General features: G+C 37.5%; 2 protein-coding genes across 2 annotated transcripts; both read right to left on the reverse strand.

Moving 5' to 3' along the window:
• Window positions 1–1,169: 1,169 nt before the first annotated feature.
• Window positions 1,170–3,520, reverse strand: LOC126788851 (transcription initiation factor IIE subunit beta-like). The gene is given in 7 exon segments (XM_050514861.1): window positions 1,170–1,342; window positions 1,345–1,483; window positions 2,213–2,263; window positions 2,266–2,337; window positions 2,421–2,534; window positions 3,340–3,445; window positions 3,447–3,520. Coding segments are annotated over 7 exon segments (729 nt in total).
• Window positions 3,521–14,335: 10,815 nt separating this feature from the next.
• On the reverse strand, window positions 14,336–16,153 carry LOC126786579 (LOB domain-containing protein 1-like). Its single transcript, XM_050512433.1, has 2 exons — window positions 15,801–16,153; window positions 14,336–15,044 (listed from the first exon to the last, which is right to left on the reverse strand). Exons 1-2 carry the CDS (start codon window positions 16,098–16,100, stop codon window positions 14,658–14,660), a joined length of 687 nt encoding a protein of 228 aa, XP_050368390.1. The 5' UTR covers window positions 16,101–16,153; the 3' UTR covers window positions 14,336–14,657.
• Between the last annotated feature and the right edge of the window lie 4,463 nt (window positions 16,154–20,616).

A 20,616-nucleotide genomic window follows, 5' to 3' on the forward strand; every position in this document is an offset into this window, starting at 1 on the left:
TTGAACTTTTTTATGTCATTAAAAAATCGTATTTGGAACCTTTAAAGAACTAAATAATAAATTTCATATTATTTTGAAGTATGTTATTTATAATGATATATTTTTATAAATGTAATGTATATATTTAATATTTGTTGGAAATGCGGTCGCTTTTTTGCCTTGAGGCTTCGCCTTAGCGAGGCGACCCCTAGTCGTCTTCGCCTTCGCTTTCGCATCTGAAAACATTGGTCTGAATAGGATAAGTTGGAACCTTGGGGTACGTCTTCTGCAGGAACTTAAGTTACTTCCCTAGTTCACTATCTGAGTCTCTCTCTGTTAAATTGATCGAAAAGGTATCGATGGGGAAGAGGATAGGATACGAAGGGCCTGGAATTTGAATCTGCCACAAGTGCCACACATGAACCAGTCCATCAGTGCAGTGTGTAATCACTTGTTTTGTAATCTTACGAAGGTGTGGGTGCCAACCGTGCCATCTTTGATGCCCTTTCCAGAGCTTGTGTACAAAATACAGAATCAGAGAGATCACTTTAGGAAATAATATCTTCAGGAACAAGAAAGAGATATTGATATCTTTGCCATAGTCTGTCTCTGTATGAATGAATGAGTTTCTGTTTGGCTAACGAAACTCCTCGATCTATCCATTGTCAAAACTTGGCCGCTACTCACACCTGATGTTCGATCCCCTGCAGAAGTTCATCATTCTGTTGTTTGTTCCCAATAGGATAACTAACGAGTCAGTTTTTTTTTTCATAGAATATGGAACTCGGGACTGGTCGCAGAATCGAAAGATATGTAAAGTGCTGAACTATATTATGATCAAAAGTCACCTTATCTAGCAAAAAATTAATGATGATTATAGTTATGTGATGTTGTGATTGATAACATATATACTTCTGCAGTTCAGATATTAGTACTCTTTTTTTCTGGTCACCACCCAAGATTAGAAGCACTAATAGTCACATTGACTACCGGAAGAAACAGTCAGCTAGCATTTGGCTTTACAGAAGGGAACAACATCCAGAATTTACATTTCCTACGAACTCGATCAATCTATGCAACTTCAAATTATCAATAGATCATAATCATCATATGATGGTTTGGATGAATATTATGGCTCCACCAAAGTAACGAGTAGTGCAATGCTATTCATATGATAGCTTCACCTGAAATTAGTTCCCAAAAAGCTCAGGAAGATGGGCATTTGTTAGTTTGGTCCTCTTGCTGATCTCAGGCTTCTTCTTCTTTTTCTTGTCCTTGCAGTGAGAAGACCCAACTAGACTCTGGATCATAGCAGGCTTCATCCCATTCTTCTCGAGATACTTCTCAATTTCAACCAGATTGCTGGCGATTGTAACTTCCTGAAGCACTTTTTAAGGTCATCATCAACCGTGATGCGGGGCAACTTAGGGTCATTCGGATATGCTATAGCCTCTTGCGCATTCAAGCTTGAAAGAAGCCAGATGTCACCAGCATCTTTTAGAGCCTAGTGTTAAACAACGACAAGCGTGGCTCGTGGACCAACTGTACCGATACTGTCCCAAATTAGCCACCTCACAGGTGTTGGGTTTTAAACACAAAAGGCCTCGGTACAATTGGTTATTATCCACCCACTTATAAGCTTTATTTTATTTGTCACTTCTTAGATGTGGGATCTCTCCTCTCTAACACGCTCCCTCACGTGCAACCTAATTTTTTAGGTTTGCACGTGACAGATTAACATCTCACATACTGGGATGAAAGAAACTAAGGTCTAGTAACCAACGACACTTAGTGGCCATCCAATCGGAAATCCTTCGATGGCATGACAAAGTGACACCCAACTCGGGCCCACGAAAGATTAGATGCGCGACTGAAGAGGGACCCGCTCTGATACCATGTTAAACAGCGACAAACGTGGCTCGTGGACCAACTGTACCGATACTGTCCCAACTTAGCCACCTCACAGGTGTTGGGTTTTAATCACAAAAGGCCTCGGTACAAATGGTTATTATCCACCCACTTATAAGCTTTATTTTCTTTGTCACTTCTTAGATGTGAGATCTCTCCTCTCCAACACCTAGACAATATCATCTTTTTAAGGCTTCATTTCAAAAGTACTCCATAAATAATCCAAATTTAACATAGTATAGCTTGGATGAATATGAGGATGCATAGCCTTTTTCAAAGCATAAATAACATTAGAAAATGCATTACTGAATATTGATAATAATACCTGCAAGTCATCCATTACACTAGGGTACGCATCCTTGAGATCAATCACAGATTCACAGGTATGCCATCTGCGAATTTTTGTACTAAGGACAGAAATTGACTTCTGTCCTTCACAGCATGCTTGGACTACGGATGAAAGTACAAGTGAATGTCATCTTCTTATAGAATAAAAGGCTACTGTACCTCACATACCATAACCATAAATTCACCTTATAAGAGAAGCATTTCCCATCATAGTAAACTTTTTTAAACACAGTGTCCTTATGGTTAACATCAACAGAACAATTTTCATATATTCCCTCCGGCGTGAACGCCTGCCTAGTCTGCAAAATAGTGTAAGCAAAGATGGTGAGTCATTCTTATGAAGTTATGATCCAAGAAAAATTAGCATATCTTTGTTGCACTAAGAAAATCAAAGCAAGATAATGAAAATAAAAATATAAAGGACATGGAAAAGAATGGAGAATAATAGGTGCTAAAGGAAAACAATATGCTACATAGCAGCTAGCTATTACTACCCGACCAAACTGCACCAATTATAACAGCGTTGGTTCTATGTCACCCAAATGCTTCTATTGAAACAATTAAGTTGAAAAACAAAAAGTAGTTCTTCCAGCTCTTCAACCGGATCGAGAAATTGTGTAATTGATATTAGCATCTAAGATCAGAATTAGGCACTTGGAGCATCTGGCTGGAGTTAGCATCACTTTCTAGACTTCTAGTCCTAGCCAATTATCTAGATAGGGGAAGCAAAACCAAAAGATGGAACCATTATACTTTTTGATTGTGTACACGACCAAATGACCAATGAGTTCATAACCCTCAATGCATACCTTGGTTTGATTCATACATATCATAGGACTCCATTTACTTTTATTTTCTGTCCAACTAGATAGGAAGGAGAAAGAGTCGTGTGTGTAAAGCCATAAGTTCATAGCTCGCAGCGCACCTTGATTCAAACAAATCCTTGCGGAGAAGGTTACTTGTACGTAGAGGGCTAGTTCCCATATAATCACTGTCTTAACTCTTAAGCCCTAGCAATCTACTTGGCAAAGGACTGCTACTGCGTACAAAAAATTTCGATACATACTTATCATTTGCATCAACCAGAAAAAGGGAAAATTGAACCTTCGGTAGCAGGTCTATAAAACGCTTGAACTGTGCAGCTCCATCAGGAGCATTCCGTATGCTATTTAAGTGTTGGAGTCTCTCTGTATCATCTGAAAATGTGACGGGCAATGCCGATACGGGTGGCCTGGCACTTCTCTTGCTGTTTCTTGAATCTATCTGATCCTTCTTGTAGTCCCATTTGTAAGTGTTTTACTGAAAAATTCAGCAATACTGTCAAAATGTGACTTGCAAATAAGTTTTCATCATTGTATCAGAAAACATACTTTCTACAACACCCCTCGAATTCCATACGTTTATCCTCATAACTCAAATGATTATGGCTCTGATTGTTATCCATGAAAACCAAGGGACAGTTGATCATATTCATGATTAATAATGAATTAAACCCCCGTCACATTACCTATCATAAACCAAGTCATGGACGAATCATGTGAATACTATAGGTAAAAAAAGACCCTAAATTGAAACCTAAAAAACCAATGGTATTATGGTAATGCCTGTCAATTTCATTCACAACCAGTTACAAACCTATGTTGCACGGACACGGACACAGACACGGCGACACGACACGGCGCGACACGGCGACACGGCAAATTTGAAAAACTCTTCTTTCGACACGGCTCCGACACGGCGAATAAAAAATATTTATATATATTTTTAATACATAAAATAAATTAACAATACTATTATAAAATTGTAAAATCTATCAATTGCATAACAATGTTTAAGAAATAACATCAAATAGTCAAAAAATGCAGTTTAACATCATACTACATAGTATTCATACTGAAAACAGTGAAACCTCATACTTAAATAGAGTTATACTTGCTCACACAAAGCTCCTAATCTGCCCAATGCCAGTCTCCAACTGTGTTTACCGGCCCAAAATGGAGGTACTCCAGTAACTCCACCAAGTAGAATATACAGAATTACTCTAGCACTCTAGATATCTATCTCATTACTCTGGTACAGCCTCCCTAAGATGTGGAAAGAACATGCCACTTCAAATAAGAATTATTCCAAGCCAAACAATCATATCAAAATACTTTGAAAGCTATAAAATCATTAGAATTCACTTTGATACATTGTAGATTGATTAGCTAGTTAGCTAATACCTACACTATCAGATATGAAGCTGGCACATTCTAAACATTATTACAGCTTAATTCTCATTGATGTACACAACTTTTCTTCACAAAGATAGCTTCTTGACTTCATAATACCTACAACTAAGTTGCAGCTTAGCTTACAGACAACACTAACAATTTACTTCCAAGCAGTTACACCTCCCTTTACTAAAAGCAATGACATTACCATATAACTCTCTGGCCTGAAGCAACTTTGAAGTTTTTACTTTTGTTCGCTTACATTGTTGGCTACCTGCAAGTAAAAGAAGATGAACCAAGAATTCATAATTTATTTACGCAACAACCGCCAAACAGAATATAAAGTCTAGCAAATAACCAGCTGATTAAGAGCGCTCGAGCTTTAAGATGCAAAATTATACGAAATGAAACTACATAGGAAACAAGAGCTGTGCACTACGTTTTAGTAATTCGATCACTCGCCTCTTGAGAAAAACAGTTCAAAGAAAACAAAAGCAAACACTTGTGCTCCAATTTTACAACCAAATAGCCAACACCAATACACCTTCATATAAAATAAGAGCAACACTTCTATGGCAATCTTCTAGCAAAAGGTTGAACAATATGCAACTCTAAACAATTTTTGCGTAATCCTTACTACTAATTGCAATGATAAGCCTTGCATCCCGACACCAAAGGCAACTGAGCAACTAAACCATAGCAAGCACAATGCAAACTCAAAGACCCAATTTTAAGAGACCCAATTTTAAGAGACCCAACATGTAATAACCCCAATTTTTCGAAACGATATTTGATTTGAAGTAAATTCTATAAAGTTTTGAAATTCATTTAAATCGAATTTGATTTGTTTGCAAACGTTACGAAACGGAAACGGAAGCGTTCCGAGAACGTTTAATAAGAAAACGTTACGTTTCCGAACGAATTTATCGACTTTTATTCCGTTGCTCGGTTTCAAAAACTTCCTTCACGAAAGTTGTAGAGCTCGTCGATACGAGTTCGTGGATATGTGACGCGTTCGAAACGGACATCGTACGTAAAAGTTATTCACGTCGGAAGTTAGTTTCCGATTTAGAAACTAGTATAAAAAGGAAATTTTTTTAACTAGGGTTTCCATAACAGGAAACCCTTCATTCCGCCGCTCTCTCTCTCTCTCTCTCTCTCTCTCTCTCACCCCGAAACTTCTTCCTCTTCCTTCAGGAAATTCTTCGATCCAATCCGGCGAACTCCGGCCGACATGTCCCTCACCGCCGACGCCAGCAGCCTCGCAACCTCGACGCAGCCCCCCTCCTAGCCAGCCACGATCTCCAGCACCGACGTGAAGCCTCGAGCGACTCTCAAGAACCGAACCCAGTCGGTCCAAACACTCCGACGCTCCCAAGGCCGAAATAGGTGAGGTTTTCATCGATTTTGATGTTGGGATGCTTGTTGTGTGAAATTGTGATGTTTTTTGGTTTGATTGAGGGAGTTTGGAGGAGATCGGAGGGGGAGGGATTCGGGGGAGGTGCCGCCGCCAGGGGTGGCGCGTATGGGTGCGTGCAGGAGGTAGGGACGGCGGGGAAACCGTGGGGAGGGAGAGGGAAGGAAGAGGGTGGTTTTGGAGGCGGCGGTGGCGTGATACGCACCGTGGTTAGCCTCGGCGCGTGGGCCCCACGCGCGGCCCGCCGGAGGTGGCGCGTGTGCCACACGCGCCGCCACGCGCGGCGGTGGGAACAGTTTCGACAGAAGGGTATTTTGGTAATTTAATTAAATGTAAATGTAATTTTTATTTACTACGGTAAATGTAATTAAATTTTACCTTCGGTAAATGTAAATATAAATTACTTTCAGTAAATGTAAAAAGTAATTTTGTAAAAGGGTAATTTAGTAAATTTTATTCACTGAATTTGTATTTACATTTAAATCGTACATATACGTACAGAAATACGTATTAGTATTTATACGAACAGAAATACGTATTAATATTTATACGTACAGAAATACGTATATAATATTTATACGTACAGAAATACGTATTAATATTTATACGTACAGAAATACGTATTAATATTTATACGTACAGGAATACGTATATAATATTTATACGTACAGAAATACGTATTAATATTTATACGTACAGAAATACGTATATAATATTTATACGTACAGAAAATACGTATATAATATTTATACGTACAGAAATACGTATTAATTGCATATTTGTACAGTATTCGGGAATAGTAACAGTGAACAGTAATTTCGTAAAACCGAAAAATTGCTGAACAGTAACCGATTATTACTGTTTCGGCATTTAAAGGTTTACGAAACGATTCTAAATTCTTTTCTTATCTTTTCAAGGTGATCGTTAAATCAAGGAAATGAATTATCATCGGGAATTGTGGAATTACGCTCAAGTCTAAAAGGTGAGTAAAATCTCACTGAATTACGAATCTACCCTCGTGGTGATTCAACATTTTTGCAAGTGTGATTATCAAATGAATTACAACATGTATATAATTTAGTGGACTACATATATACAGTATAATGGTAATAAGTACATATATATATATATAGTTCATTAAATTACGTACTGTTATTAATTCATTAAAAATAGTCATTTCGATGACGGAAGTTTGTGAATTGAGCATGTGTGGTGAAATATGATATGTATAAGATATAGTGTACTATATATATATTGTATAAATGGTAAATAAGTACGAATATATATAGTTTGCTATATAATATACTGTTATGATTTTATTGTGATTATATTGAGCATGTGATTTGAAATTGTACAATATGATGTGAGATTATTGTACGTGATTTTTAACATTGAAATTGTTAAAATGTGAATTGTCTTCGGACCAGATTTTTGGTACAATATGATGTGAGATTATTGTACGTGTTTGGCAAGTCGAAACCTAGCCTTTGGCCGGGAGAAAGTTACGATACAGTTAGAGCTCTAGTCTGTCTGCCTTAGTACTGCATGAGAGGTAACGGGTGGTTATCTGCTCATGGGTACTCAGTTTATTTTGGATGTTGGGTAGCGGGTGGCTATCCAATATCAGCGGTGTATTACGAGAGGGGTAACAGATGTGTACCAGCGTTCTTGGTACCCGTATTATAAATGCATTGGGTAACCAGAAGGGTTACTTAATTTCCTCATGAGCGTTTTATTTCATATTTCTTTGGGTCAACCAGATGGGCTGACCATTGACTCATGAGGGCATTTATATTTGTTATTTTGTGATCTTTCGTATATATTGATATGCGAACTGTATTGTGATTTTACTCATACGAGCTATAAGCTTACCGGGTTTGTGTCTACAATCCCGGTGCACCAATTCAATGGTGTAGGGGATAATTCCGCAGGTACTGATTAGCGGAGATTGAGTGACGACTCCGGAGATTCGAAGTCGTTCGGACCCTGTTGTGGTGAGATTTCTGGCGTGGATTTGTGTGAGAATTTGAGTGAATTTATTTGTGAGATTTGTGAGTGATTTGTGAGGATTATTACATTTCCATTTTATGTATGGATTATAAATTTGGGTTGTAATAATTGGTTGTCTGAGTTGTATTGAGAACTCAGAAGTGATCTGCTGTTACACTTTAATAATTTCGATTTATGTGAGATTATTTTGTGTTTAACGACTTTAGAATTTTGAGTTTTTAAGCTCGAAATTTTGGGGTCGTTACACAACATAAGCAGCAAGAATGCCAAACTTGAACAGGCAAAAACACTTATAAAAACATGAACTTGGGTCCAAATGCAGTATAGATAGTTCACCTGGTTCAGTTTCTGATCACTAGAAGAAGAAGAAGCAGCAGCAGCTTTAGTACAACGAGAGCCGGGTACTGGGCCCTTGTTGGGGAAGTATCTGTTCTCAATATGAAAGTGATGAAACCCAGAAGAGTAGGAGAGGAACGGCGGGTCGCAAGGAGATCGGAGGAGAGAGGAGGAGAGGAACGGCGAGACGATTATATTAGATTTTAGGGTTTTTCAGCTTTTTTTATTGTTTAATAATGACGTGGCGTGTCGTCAACGTATCGAAAAAGTCAACATTCTACGATACGCCACGTGGCGTGTCTGATACGGAGAAAATGCGTATCGTGTCGTATCGGCGCGTCGGGACGTGTCGGATACAGCGACACGGCTCCGACTGACGTATTGGTGCAACATAGTTACAAACCAAAACCCAGCTAACAATTATTAACCAAAAAAAACTAAATCAAAAAATGAGCTGCGCGAAAGAAGGGAAAAGTTTCAGAAAAGGGGAAAAGATTAGAAACCACTTACGTGTCGAAAACTTGATTAAAACGGCGGAGTGGAGTAGAAGTAATCGGTGAAGATGAATGCAACTGGTATCTTTGTGACGGAGTATCTTTCCAACACTGTCGTTTTTGGGCTTTCATATCAGGCCATAAAATTGAATTTACGTATTCTAAAGCGTTGATCAAATTGAGCTATGTGATTGACGGTTTCAAGCCCAAACCTTAGCCGCTAACGATATAGCTCGTTCGTGTTATGTCATCATTCTAATCTTTCCGCTCTCGTAAAACAAATGGAGTCACTGTAGTTGCTTTTTTTACTAAATTGTGCATGTTTTAGTGCATAGGTTTTGTAGTAACTCTATATTATTTAAGTATGTTGTTACAAATTATATTCTACGGTTATATTAATGGTAACGGTGTGAGTGCGGCTGTTTATCGCTCTTTTGTTAAAAATAAGTTGTCCACCCGATAATTTAGTATACCCTGGGTAAGTTTCTCCAAAGTACGTAAAAAGGTTTTCTTATAAGAATAAACATCAAACAATTTGACAAACAAACTTCAACTTTTTTTCTTCTTCTAGTAATTCACCAATATACGAAATGTGGATCGTAGGGGTATGCGGCTAGTATAAAGAAACATCGACTTAACATTCTATAGTTGTACAGGAAATGGACCTATAAGGCTATAACTCTGGAGCCAAAAATACAAATTGTAGAACAATATTATGAATCAAATCCCTCGTTTAAATTTTTTTTTGAATCCCTTACGACCAGGGACGGATACATGTGGTGGGCTCTATGTGTTGCAGCCCATACGAAAATTAAATATATAATTATCCAACTACAGTTTTGCATTAAAATGGGCCCTAGTTCAGTTGGCAAACCCTCCAGCTCACTTCATTTCCTCTTACGGCAGAGATTCGAACTCTCTTAGCCTCAAACATAGGTTTTAATCATTCTCTATTTATTTTTTCCTCTTTCTTGGGCTAAATCACATCTAATTTTCTTTTTACTCTCATTTTCTTCACTCTCTTTCTTTTAATTAATTATTTTTCTTAAATAATGAATTTTCCACTTATTTGTTACAATTCTAGCATGAGTAGATTCATATTTATATACTTTCGTAGTATCTTTTAACAAAATATTCTTCTACTAAGACCGTGTTTTGGTTCTAAATCTCTACAGAGAAAAATGAAAAAAATATATTTTCAATTAGCCTAGGTAAGTTTCTAATGCAGGATCCGCCACTACTTACGACGTGCATTTCCTTTCTTTGAAAGGGATGACATCGATCATATTTACATTTTTCTGTACTTGACTACAAATTACGTTCCTTCCCAGAAATAAACTGACGGGAAGACAGTAGATTTTGCTGTGAGACGAGTTCGATTCCCCTATTAAACCTCGCTTCCATCACCGACATAAAAAGAGGATGAATATATATATATATATAGTTTCTATTCAGAGTGAAGCTTCACTCTGGAATTACAGAGTGAAGTTCCAATTTTGGCACACTTTTCGATTAAATTTTTTCACCATAAGCGATTCAATATTTAGGTATGTTATTCAAGATCATCTCTACAAAGTTTCATCCAATTTTACAATGGTTTGATTTTTCAAAATTAAGATTTACACGAACGGTTCGCGTTGAACAGTTTTAATTCATTCATTGATTTAATCTAATTTCAATACCTTAACGATGTTCGAATTAGATGAAATTTTGTAGAGATGATCTTGAATAACATACCTAAATATTGAATCGCTTATGGTGAAAAAATTTGACCGAAAAGTGTGCCAAAATTAGAACTTAACTATGTAATTTCAGAGTGAAGCTTCACTCTAGATAGAGACTGTATATATATATATAGTCATGGAGAAACGGTTAACCAGATTCGAGTACGTTACTGATTTTGTTGGTCTAGGCAAATTTTGAAGGAAAAAAAATATACTAAGATTGGATTTTGAAAATAATATCGAAGGAAGCTAGCTAGCTAGTTAGGTGTAAATGAAATCGCAAGCATATGACTTTGCACCCTACAACTTTTAAGAATCGATCAATTATTTCTTATAGAATGACGGCCAGTAGTCCCGCATGATTACCGTTGGCTCTTCTCGATCACTTTACTTACTCAAGTGAGAAAAGAGAAACTCAAATGACTGCAAATTGACTGAATATGCATGCATGCAACACTGTGGCCCGATCTGCATAATGCAGTACGTACATCAAACTAAGAAGCATGCAGAAGATGAGGTCGGACCAGATCAAAGCTCAAAATCTGGAGAATGTATGAGATATAATGCAAAAGCTAGCTAGGCGCCGCAATGGCTTAGTTCCCAATTCCCATTTCTGTAGCAGTTGTACGTACGTCAAGTGAGTTTGTGCATTAGATTTTTCAAACCATATGGATAAGACTTTGCTACGAAGCTTGTCTCTTTTGAGTCCTAATTAGTTTTTGGGTCTATCTTGCATGTCTTCTATTAACTGCGCGCTTATGTACGATCGTACGTAGTATTAGTAACTAAGTGCGACTCTAATTGATTATGCATGTGTTTATATAGTTGCTGAAGAAGAATAATACTAGCATTTTTCCACTCTAGCTAGTCGTATAATTGACATGCATTTCTTTGATTGTTGAAATTATGTAACATGTGTTTAATTAATTAGTCACTTGCACTGCTGGTGTATAGAATAATTTTCACACAAAATGACTTGTACGTGGTACCTAGTCATCATCGTAGTGAAAAATACTTGCAATACCAGGACTACCAGCTGAAGGATTAGCATTGACTTGGGGAGTACATTTCTTAAGTAGCTTAATTATTTAGGCTTACTCAATTCAACACCCCTATAAAGAGCTACAATTAGGTCAAAAGAACAGACTTGTTCCCTTTCAAGTATAGAAAATTATAGCATGTTGGGTGAGAGATGGTTTGTCTTTAGAGGCTATAGAGCAAAAGAAAACAGAGAGATCGATATATTAGACAATTGCTTGCCGACAGGTCACAAAATTTTGTTGGCTAAACCAATGCTTTAATTCCTCTTGCTTATTGAGAACTAAGAGATGATATCAACTCACGATGGTTGCACATGATTTAAAATTATAACCCAAAAGAACGCGTTCTATTAACAAAGCCAAATGATTACTGAAAATTTTACTAATTACCATCCAAAGAAAACTCGAAGCAAAAGGAAAACTAAGACATGGAAATGACACCTTGGGGACCCAATTTTCTGTTGAGAAAATTCTTCTACATGATGGTTGAGATTAAAGGTTTGCAATAGCTGGTCTTCATCCAAAATAAAAAAGAACAAGAAGACAATCTTGTTTAGCTGGTGAGTGGTGACTTAAGGTTGGCCAGCCAAGTGTCGGTGTCACAGTTTGGGACAGTGAAAACAAATAAATATTGTTCATTATTCGTTAGCTATGTCAGCCTAATGGGCGATCCCAATTGGGGCATATTAGGGCTAATTGTTAATGTTTTAATAATGTTAATAATTGATTAAGGACTATAATAAGTTAATTCGAGTTTGTATATAATTATTTTGACTTTGTTTGAGCTTGGATCATAAATGAAACAAGTCAACAAAGTAAGCATTGTAATGTTGAGCTCCTGGTACCTAACCACGTATAGACCTACTTTTTGAATGCTTATCTCGTTTTTATATATTTAGCTTGTTGGGGCTTGGAGCAATTAGCTCAAATCATGCATGCCTGCAATATATTAGCTCTGACCTTAAAATTGCTCGTAACTGTACGTGTAATAAGCTCATTCAATGACCATGTCCAGGCAGCCTAGGGTTGGCTCAATGTCACAATTAGAGACAGTAAAAGCAAATATATATGTATTTGATTGATCACGTAGTACCACTAATCATTCGCTATGATGGGCGTACTAATAATGGTCCATCTCAATATAAACTGTTGTCAAGTCTCAACAAGTCACTATGGGGGTGATCGTAATCAAGATAGGAAAATTATCTGGCATGGTGATTTTGAAGCAGTTTATTAATTACAATATTATATGCTCGATAGATTATATATACATTTTTTTTTCTCAGGTACGGACGTCCGCATGGTGTGGATTTCGCGATTATGGCATCCAGCGATGCGCAATAATGGCAGCCGGAGTTTCATTGACGGCCGATGGCAGTCGGAACCTCAAAATTTATGCACGGTGCCTAGAACTTTAAACTTTCCAGAAATTTCGAGATTCCGGCCGCTGTGGGCTGACATCATAACTCCGGCTGACATAGACAAGACCGCTGAGAGAGGGGACATAGCCGGCATCATCCACGCCGTCATCGTGCGCCGACAGTCGCCGAAATCGCTGAATTCGCACCGTGCAGACGTCCGCAGCTAAGAATCCATATATATATATATTTATATATCATATGTTGTTTTTCGGATACACTGACTTTTAGTATGGTTCAGCAGGGAAATCTAAGCCAGTTACCTCTTTAGCTAATTTTACTTCTTCTTCAAGTTATGAGCTACAAAAGAAGGCTTGTTTGGAATCTACGTACTTGAAGGATCGATCTTCTCAACGCATGTGTGAAATTGAAATAAAACCAATAGTTCTCCCGAACCCCAGTATATGTACGTACTTGAAAAATTTTCTTGTGAGGATCCTGTCTTCGTTTTTGCTTGTAGAAAAATGTCACCGATGAAGTGTCTTTGTTGCTTGCTTTACTAGACTACCTCTACGTACGTACGCTGAAAGATTAAAGCAGTCAAAGCATGAGTAGCAATTCGAAGCTACCTCTTTGATTTATGCATATACTTCCACACAGCCAGCAAGCAATTTCCCCAAAAATCCAAGTTATCTAACACCATTGTCAATCTTCATCAAATCTTCGTTTTCGATTGAACGAGATGTGGAACCCCATGATTGGTCCAGATTTCTAACCGTGTTAAAGAGAACAAACAGAGACCATATATATCCCAATTGCTGAAATGCTCAAATATTATGCTGATCATCGAGATGATAATCGTGCTACAATGCACTACGCAACTGAAGCCCGTCAAGCCCCTGTACAACTAATGGTCTATTCTCATGTGAAGGCAATTAAATCTACATCAAAAATATAAGACTCAATCTTTCCAGGAGGCTCGATTGAGTAAATGATTTTGTTAGAGCTAGTAACTACGTGCGTATCAAATTTCATATAGGATTTGAAATGCTTATTCAGATATGCAGATACATTTTTTGGCATGATTAACCATACAACTAGCTGTTTGTTATTCAAAGCTATAATTTTCTATGTTTCAAGTAGATAAACTGTACGGTATACCAGAGGAAATTTACTGAGGTATCAATGAGAGGTTAATCAGGTTATGGAGCCATGATACATAGTTTCTGAAAGAAACATGTCTTACTTTAAAAACCGTATCTTGTAATTGTTCTATGATTTTTACTTTCTTCTAGCAAGTGAGAAAAGGACCCCTAATGCATTCTATGCTGCTTTCTTAATGAATAATAACACAAATGCAAGAGAAGGGTCTGTGATATTAAAGGTTGTAGTTAGGGAATATGGGATTAATGACAGTCAAAAGAAAGCTAATTTGACAATGAATGAATTCATGGCTTCGTGCATATCCATATCAGACATCAATTTCTAAGTAATCATAGTTGGTGACCAAAAAGTTGGTTTCATAATTAGATTCAGTACGATCAGAACAGAAATGGACACAAAGAACAGACATACATATATCTCTTGGTTCTCTTCAATATGGAAAAGATTACATGGACCCAAAAGACCCACCCACCTACTTTGCTTCATGCTTAAACAAAGCGAAATTAGTTCCCTCCCTTTTGTTCGAATACCATAGAACACGATCCGACTTTCTAGTTCTTAGTTCCTACTAGGCATTAATCGACTACCTAGAACTTATTAATATGATGTCCTTCAATTTCTCCTTAGGAGAATTGATTGTTACCCTCTTCATTTTCATGATTCTGATCATGTCCACATTGGTGAATCCCAGAACGAGCCTAGAGCAGAGTTGTGATCATCAAGGAGGCTCCAATTGCTCTGGTTGAGTATACTGTTATGAGGAAGAGGGCTGGTGATGAAGTTGTGATGATCGAGTGATTGTTGATCCGGGGATCCCTGCCCGTGATGATCGGGTTTCGCCAATTCCATAAGCAGTGTCACAAGGTTTGCTTGCTGGCATTGCATGGTCACAACCTCAGCTTGTGCCTTGGCTAGATGTGCTTGAAGGTCACTCACTTGTTTTTGGAGATGACAGATTGCCCCTGCACAACCATAAACAGGGTCTCTGATTCTTGCACTGGCCTCATAAACCATGCTGCTCACTGCATCAGCCCTTTGAGACTCCGGAAGGTCCTGAAAAGAAAAGAAAAAATGAAATGATTTGATCAGCTATTTGTGTGGCGAAATTGGCTTGGTAATGGCCAATGCTTTAGAAGTCGGCCAACTCTTTATTTTCACCACTTTTGCTTTTGTACACATGAAAAAACAGGATGTACGTATTTACCCAGGTTTCTAGTTTATATTGCAGTTGCTTATTCTGGGATGTAATTTAAGTTATTTCCGGATTAAACCGTGTAGTGAAAAGATGTTAGATATATTCCAAAATGATATCATAATGCGAAATTATGCAATGATGTTTTGGGACCAAGTATGACCAACCTTTCTTCATGATGAGATATGTAGGTAAGAAAATAGTTAGTTTCATAAAAGCAAATGAACCTCATCTTCAATTGTGTTAAAATTAAACTTCACATATGGCTAGCTAGGAACTCTCGAGTGAAGTTCAAAACATATGATTGTAAACCAAGAACAATGGACGAAAAAAGCTAACTTGATCAGTTTGATCAATCCAAATATACATGTATGAATTGTTCCCTACTTTTTTGCAGTTTCTTCTTCTTGAACAATAAGTGAGAGTAGTTAATCCACCACTTATGTTATATGTCTACATGACGCTACAAGCGTCTCAACTCTCAACTGTGTAAAACTACCACCAGATTCCCAACATCTAAATTTCAGATCAAAACACACTCCTAGACTCAATTTGTGGATGTGACCAATCTAGTTCAGTACTTAAAGTAACTGAAAGAAACTGAATACTGGGTCTACCTGCAAGAACTTGATGATGTTGCTCGCACCAAAGACCCGGTGAGCGATGGTGAACTTGGTTGGCTCAGAGGGAGGAAAGTAAGGAGCCAACACACATTTCTCAGCACATCTTCTCCTCAGGATCTTGCAAGCAGCACAAGGACTAAGCACAACGTTCTGGGGTGGTGGGATTTGAGCTTGAGCTTGAGTTGGAGTGATAGGAGGAGAAGAAGTTTGGGAAGAAGAAGGAGAGTGATGAGAGAAAGGGGTTGATGGCGTATATGTTGCTGTGTTAATGCTAGTGTCAGTGCTGGACTCCATCTCAGCTAGCTTTGAAGCTTTGAGCTGCTTGTGAAAATGTTCGAGGGAAAAGAGAGAGAGATGAGGTGAGGTGGGGTTTGGTTGTAGAACAAAGTGAGAGTATAAATAGACAAGATCGAGCTTGGGGTGTGAGATCAAAATTACGCACTCGTTGGATAATATTTAATTGGCCTGCTTCAAAGTCCATCCATTAATATTATCACTATCATTTTCTATCAAACCGTTAGGTTTATCATTTATGTGACATTTTCTTTTCAGTTTTCACCTTTGGACTGATTATCAGCAGACTGTTTGAAAGGTCTTCTGTGAAAATTCAGAGGTTCTAGAACTAGCCCGACTTCGGAGGGGAAATTCTATCTTGCAGTGCTGAACTGTGTGTAGAGTGTTCTGTGTGCACGGAAAAAAAAAATCAATTAAAAAATTAACTTCAAGATGTCACCGGCTTTTGTTTGACGTGTCAAATGGTGATAGGCTTGTAGTAGCAGGTCCTTCGATGGCTATTAAATGTTCGTATGTTAACAAAAAAAAGTCACGTGCACAGCTCGGTTAAGATTTTAAGAAGGATGGTTTATGCAAGTTACTATCAATTGTATCAAATGCAATCGGATTGTTTCAACCACAAATCCACATGCTCAACTCACGAAATTAAGTTTTATTTGAAATGAACCATGCCATATTCAATTAATAAGTACTCTTGAATTGAATGTAGAACTCCAAAATCCCAAAATTTCTTATTCTTTCCAACATTAACATAATCTAATATTTTAGCATAGGGCTCGCCAACGGGCCGGACCGGGTCAGGTTTTTCATAAATATGAAGATTCAAATTTGCCCACATAAAGCGGGCTTTGCGGGCTTGTATTAGAAAAAAAAATATAATACTCTAATTTAAAAGTTTGAAACAATAAAAGAATTATTAGAAAATATTCTAAACAAATTTACAAATAAATTCTAGTTTCGAAATATTGTCGATCGACAACAGTAGATGTGATCGATATATATATTTAGGGACTCTGTAAAAATTTCATTATTTTGAGCATAATTTGACCGTCCGTACCTACGGTCAACAAAAGAAAGACGTTTTGACATAATAAAACCCCATTGACCGGGGCTTTGCTGAATAAGTTTCCTCGTTGCGACCACGCACGATTTGTGACAAATATAAGGTGATTTTCAAATATGTAAACAATTTTCCGCATTCGCATCTTGGTAATGAGTCCCCTCTTAGGGCATATTAATGTTGTTTTTTGTTTACATGAAATTCCGGCGGTCAAACGAGATCCGAATTGGATGAAATTTTAAAATGGTCACTAAATATATATACCGATCACATCAGATGCTATCGATCGATTCAGATAAGTTTTCTTCATACAGTCACTTCATAATGTGATAGTTGTATTATAAACCTAATATAAATGTTATGATACATTAGTGGACATTTCGATGATCGACAACTTCAGTTTGAAAGATGGTCGATTGACACTAGTAGATGTGATCGGTATATATATAGGGAACCCGTAAAAATTTCGTTCATTTTGAACATAGTTTAACCGTTCGTACCAACGGTCAACTAAAAAATGCGTTTTGACATATTGAAACCCCATTAACCGTGGTTTTGCCAAATGAGTTTCTTCAGTGTGACCGCGCATGATAGGTCACAAAAATTAGGTAATTTCAGATATGCAAACGGCTTTCGGCGTTCGTATATTTGTAACAGGTCCTCCCTTAAGGCATATTAGTGGTGTTTTCGATTTACCGAAAATTCCGACAGTCAAACGAGGTCCGAATTTGATGAATTTTTTACAGGGTCACTGAATATATATACCGATCACATCGGCTGGTGTTCATCGATCCCGTGAAGTTTCCTTCATATAGTCGCTTCATAATGCGATAGTTTAATTCTAAAACTTAATTTAAAGATTATGATACATTAGTGGACACTTAGGCGATCACCAACTCCAGTTTGAAATATGGTCGATCGACACCAGCAGATGTGATCGGTATATATATTTAGGGATCCCGTAAAAATTTCGTCCGTTTTGGACATGGTTTGACCGTTCATACCTACGATCAACCAAAAAAGATGCGTTTTGACATATTGAAACCTCATTGACTGGGGTTTCGCTAAATGGGTTTCCTCAGTGCGATTGCACAAGATAGGTGACAAAAATAGGTGATTTCATATATGTAAATGGCTTTCAGCGTTCGCATCTTTGTAATGGGTCATCCCTTAGAGCATTATAGTGGTGTTTTCGGTTTACCGGAAATTCCGACGTTTAAACGAGGTCTGAATTAGATACAATTTTACAGGGTCATTAAATATATATACCGATCACATCGGCTGGTGTCAATGGATTTCGATAAGTTTCTATCATATAGTCGCTTCATAATGCGATACTTTTTTTTTATAAACCTATTATAAAGTTTATGATACACTAGTGGACACTTCGGCGATTGATAACTTTAGTTCAAAATATGGTCGATCGACACCACCAGATGTGATGAGTATATATATTTAGGGAACCTGTAAAACTTTCGTCCGTTTTGGACATTGTTTGACCGTCCGTACCTACGGTCAACTAAAAAAGAGGCGTTTGACATATTAAAATCCTCATTGACTGGGGCTTTGCCAAATGTGTTTCCTTGGTGTGACCGCACACAATCGGTGATAAAAATTAGGTGATTTCAGTTATGCAAATGGTTTTCGATGTTCGCATTTTGGTAATGGGTCTTCTTTTAATAGTGTTGTTTTCGGTTTATCGGAAACATCAACGGTCAGACGAGGTCCAAATTGGATGAAATTTTAACAGGGTCACTAAATATATATATCGATCATATCAGCTTGTGTTGATCGATCCCGAACAGTTTCCTTCATATACTTGCTTCATAATGCAATAGTTTTATTCTAAATCTAATAAAATATGTATGTATAATATTTTATTATTTGACGAGCTTTTACGGACTGGGCCTTGAGGACTTTTAACGGGCCGTGCCGGGTTTCACTCTTCTAATCTAAACTCGGTCTTCTACCCACGGAAGCGGTATTTGACCGGCTTTCTCGCGGGCTGGGCCGGGTAAAAGCTCATCGGGCATGCGGGTCTCCGCGGGCTAAATGATGAGGTCTATCCCAACATAATAAGAACAAAATCACATTCTCTAGTTCCATATGTTTTCAAACTGAAAAATGAACAAATGCGGAGAACCAGAACCAGAGAACAACACAGAATCTTGCTGCTATATCGAACATAATCACAAATCCTCAATTTCTTCAATTCTCAGCCAAACTGAAGTGAACTATACATATGAGGTAAAACCCACCAAGTGGACCAAATTTGATTATGGAGCCGACTGCAACCGTCACTGGTGGCCACATAACACTAGTCGGGAAATACATCTTATTCTTTTTGAATCTCCCTCTTGGCTTGTCTTCTCAAGAACCTAACACCACACATAGAAATAGAACGGCAATACAAACCATGTGCTACCAATACACCACAACGAATTGGCTGGAATCGCAAAAACCCAATCGGAACTATCACCACCTTCTATCATTTGATCTAGTGGCAAATTTATTCATGGGTGAGGCTAGGCAGTTGCCTAGGCTGGGTTTTTGCTAATTGCCCAGATTATATAAGTTTGTTGCAATTAACTTTTTCAAAAAGGCTAAAGTTATGGAGATTTTGGGGAGAAGACGACAAAGTAAATGACTTGAGTCATTTTCACCGTATTTACTGTTTTGCTAAAGATAAATCAGACGTTGTCTATAAGATTTAGTTGGCCTCTTGGAGAAAACCCATTTTGGGGTTTGGTTTACTTTCTTTGCTTTCTTTGGTATATATTTTGAATGTACCTGGTAATCTTCTTTAGAAGTGTGAGTCAAACACTCAGACTTGATTAATTAAGAGAATCCAATTTTGCTTGGTTGGATTTTCTAATTGGGTTGTTGGTTTAAACAAATGGTTGTAGTGTAGAATATTGTGAACTAGTTTAGAATTAGAATGAGAACCAGGTCAAGAAAGATGGGAAAAAAAACTTGACGCTTTCTGTTTGTGAGGCCATGTCTCATAGAAAGGCAAGACAAGCAGGGCCGGTCCATTGTATTTGGAGGCTTAGTGTAAAATATTTTCAGATCCTATGTTCGTTACATAAATTTATCTGAGTGTTTCAAAAAAAATAGAGATTATAAAATACATATTATAACAAGAAGATGAGAGAGTGAAGATAAATTGTGGCCATAAAATAACATAAACTGACTAAATATTAGAAAAGTGGCACATAAGAAATGAATATGAGGCATCAAAATTGAAAATATGAACTGTACGGATCGAACCCCTTACCTCAAGAAGCTCAAAAAACATAAACTTTTAGTTTGTCAACTAAACGAGACAGTAATTTGTGTTTAAGTAACAATGACAAAAATATATGTTAATTCCTATATGATATAAAAATAATCGCTGTGCCGCCACACATTTGGCACACCCCATGAGCCGCCCCTGAAGACAAGTACCTCATGCTG

The sequence above is a fragment of the Argentina anserina genome, chromosome 3 (assembly GCF_933775445.1).
Source record: "Argentina anserina chromosome 3, drPotAnse1.1, whole genome shotgun sequence".
NCBI classification, from domain to species: domain Eukaryota; kingdom Viridiplantae; phylum Streptophyta; class Magnoliopsida; order Rosales; family Rosaceae; genus Argentina; species Argentina anserina.